The sequence below is a fragment of the Pteropus vampyrus genome, unplaced genomic scaffold (assembly GCF_000151845.1).
Source record: "Pteropus vampyrus isolate Shadow unplaced genomic scaffold, Pvam_2.0 Scaffold1394, whole genome shotgun sequence".
Lineage (NCBI taxonomy): Eukaryota > Metazoa > Chordata > Mammalia > Chiroptera > Pteropodidae > Pteropus > Pteropus vampyrus.
Window position 1 is genome coordinate 34,704 of NW_011890175.1, and position 2,111 is coordinate 36,814.

Here is a 2,111-nt window from a genome sequence, read left to right on the forward strand (position 1 = left end):
AGGTTTCAGAGGCCGGTGGGGACCTGGGCGGGCGCGTTCTGTGCTGTTACTGCACGGAGTCGGGGCGGGATGGTCTCGGGGGTCGGCGGGCGGTGCGAGGGGGGCCGGCGCCCACGTGTCCGCCTCCTTCTCCGGGTCCCCGGGGCGGGGAGCTGCTCCTTCAGCACCGGTTCTCCGGGCCGCGGGGAGCGTGTTGTAACCAGCGGCCTCGCTGCGCGTGGTCGGCCCGGATTCTCAGCTTCGGCCTCTGAGTTACCGGACACAGCTGGCCATTCTTGGTCGGTCGGGAGCCTTAAAGATCCTGATAGAAAGAATAATCGCACCGAAGTAATGAGGGGAAAACTGTTAAGTTCAGGGGCACACCGAGGCCATGACAAATGTTAGCCTGCTCTACGGCGCAGAGAGGTTTGGGGAGACACAGAGCCCCCCACCCCCCGAACCTGTGGGTTTCACCCAGGAACCGACTGACTTCGTTGCAGGGCATCTCCGGAGAAGACGGCTACCGAGGGTACCCCGGTGACGAGGGAGGACCGGTAAGTGAGGTCGTCTCTCTCCCGCGGTTTTGACCCCCCTCGTCCTCACGCACTGGGACTGGACCGTAGGCCTCGCGTCTGCTCGGGCCGCGGGGCGCCCCCAGCGGGAGGAAACGGATGTTGAGCTGCCTGAACGCCCTCCCTTGATTTCCACACGACGCAGACAGCGCGGTGACGTGAGCTTGACAAGTCCACGGGGTCTTCCGTCTTGTGTCATAGGGAGGCGTGAAGTGGCCTCTGAGACCGAGCAGCATACTCCGTGTCCACAGGCTGAGACACCCACGCAGAGATGGGGCAGCGGGCGCAGGGTGCAGGGAATCCGCTCGGTCGTAGCTGGGGTTACTCCCTTTAGGGGGGTCTCCCAAGGAAGGTTCGCTGGCTTGGATGGTCGGCAGCCCCCCGGGGGCCTTCGGGAAGTGGCACTTGGGATGGACACGGCCTGAGAGGCTTTGAGACACTGTGAGGACGCCCAGACTGGGCGGGGATTAAAGGTCCCAGGGAGCAGGTGGGGTCACGGGGTCCAGCCGGGGCGCAGGCTACATTGGAGAGCCAGGAGCCAGGGCCGCAGAGAAGCAGTCGGGCGGAGGGGTCTCCGCGGGGGCGCAGCACCCACCTGCACAGGATGCCCAGAGCCCCGCGTACCCTCAGCCCCCCAAGCAGGGACCCCGGGGCCCCCCACTCCAGGGATGCCGTGCACTGGGCCTGGGGACAGGGACGCTGGAGGCTCCGCCTGGCTGTCATGTTCCCCCTCCAAACACCGTTTCTGACCTGCGCCCTCCATAGTGACGCGGACTCGGCGGTGGCTCTGTGACAAGGAGCTCCAGCCCGCGACATGCCTTGGCCTCTCCTTGCAGGGCGAACGGGGCCCCCCCGGTGTGAACGGCACTCAGGGCTTCCAGGGCTGCCCGGGTCAGAGAGGCGTGAAGGTACAGTGTGGGGCGTGCAGGCGGGGCGGGCGGCGGTGGTGCAGAGGGGGGCCGGTCTCCGAGTGGCCCCCTGGTGGCCCGGAGCCTCGCCCGGCTTGGGGACAAGGGCGCACTGCGGAGGGGCCTGAGAACGGAGAAATCATTTCCTGTGGAAGCGAGAAGCAGCCAGCGACAGTCACGAGGACGGACAGGCCGCGGGCCAGGGTGGAGAGGAGGCCGGAGCCGGGCTTCAGCCCCTGGACCCCAGAGAAGCCAGAGAAGTGGGCGGGGGGCGGGCGGTGAGAGGAGCGCAGGCCCTGGAAGGTTCTTCGTGTGAACTTGGATTCCAGGGCTGGTGAATTTTCTCGTCCACCTGCTGACGTTTGAAAGCCAGTGCTGAGGGGGACGCCACCGCACGTCGAAGCCTGTCCATGGCTTCCGGGGCCGCCCCTCCTGCCCGGGGAGCCCAGGCCACCCACCTGTCAGGCCGGCAAACTGGCTTTACCGCCTCCCCCGTGACGGCGAGAGGTGGTCCAGGCAGAGCCGTCTCTCGGGCTGAGTTTCCCAAAGCTGCAGCCTTCAGGGGCGCGTGGGGGGCTGTTCTGTGGCCGAGGGACCAGCCCCCTAGGACAGAGCTGACGGCCCCTGTCCTTTCTTTTCTAGGGCTCTCGTG

The 2,111-nt window shown here is 66.8% G+C and overlaps 1 protein-coding gene across 1 annotated transcript in view; it reads left to right on the top strand.

Moving 5' to 3' along the window:
• Nucleotides 1-2,111, top strand: part of COL6A3 (collagen type VI alpha 3 chain) — a gene marked incomplete at its 3' end in the record, with an annotated part of 36,589 nt that overhangs the window by 29,711 nt on the left and 4,767 nt on the right. Inside the window, exons 13-15 of the mRNA XM_023526612.1 lie at nt 204-327; nt 458-533; nt 1,388-1,459. Of these exons, the coding sequence (XP_023382380.1) occupies nt 204-327; nt 458-533; nt 1,388-1,459 (272 nt within the window). The remainder of the gene's footprint in view (nt 1-203; nt 328-457; nt 534-1,387; nt 1,460-2,111) is intronic.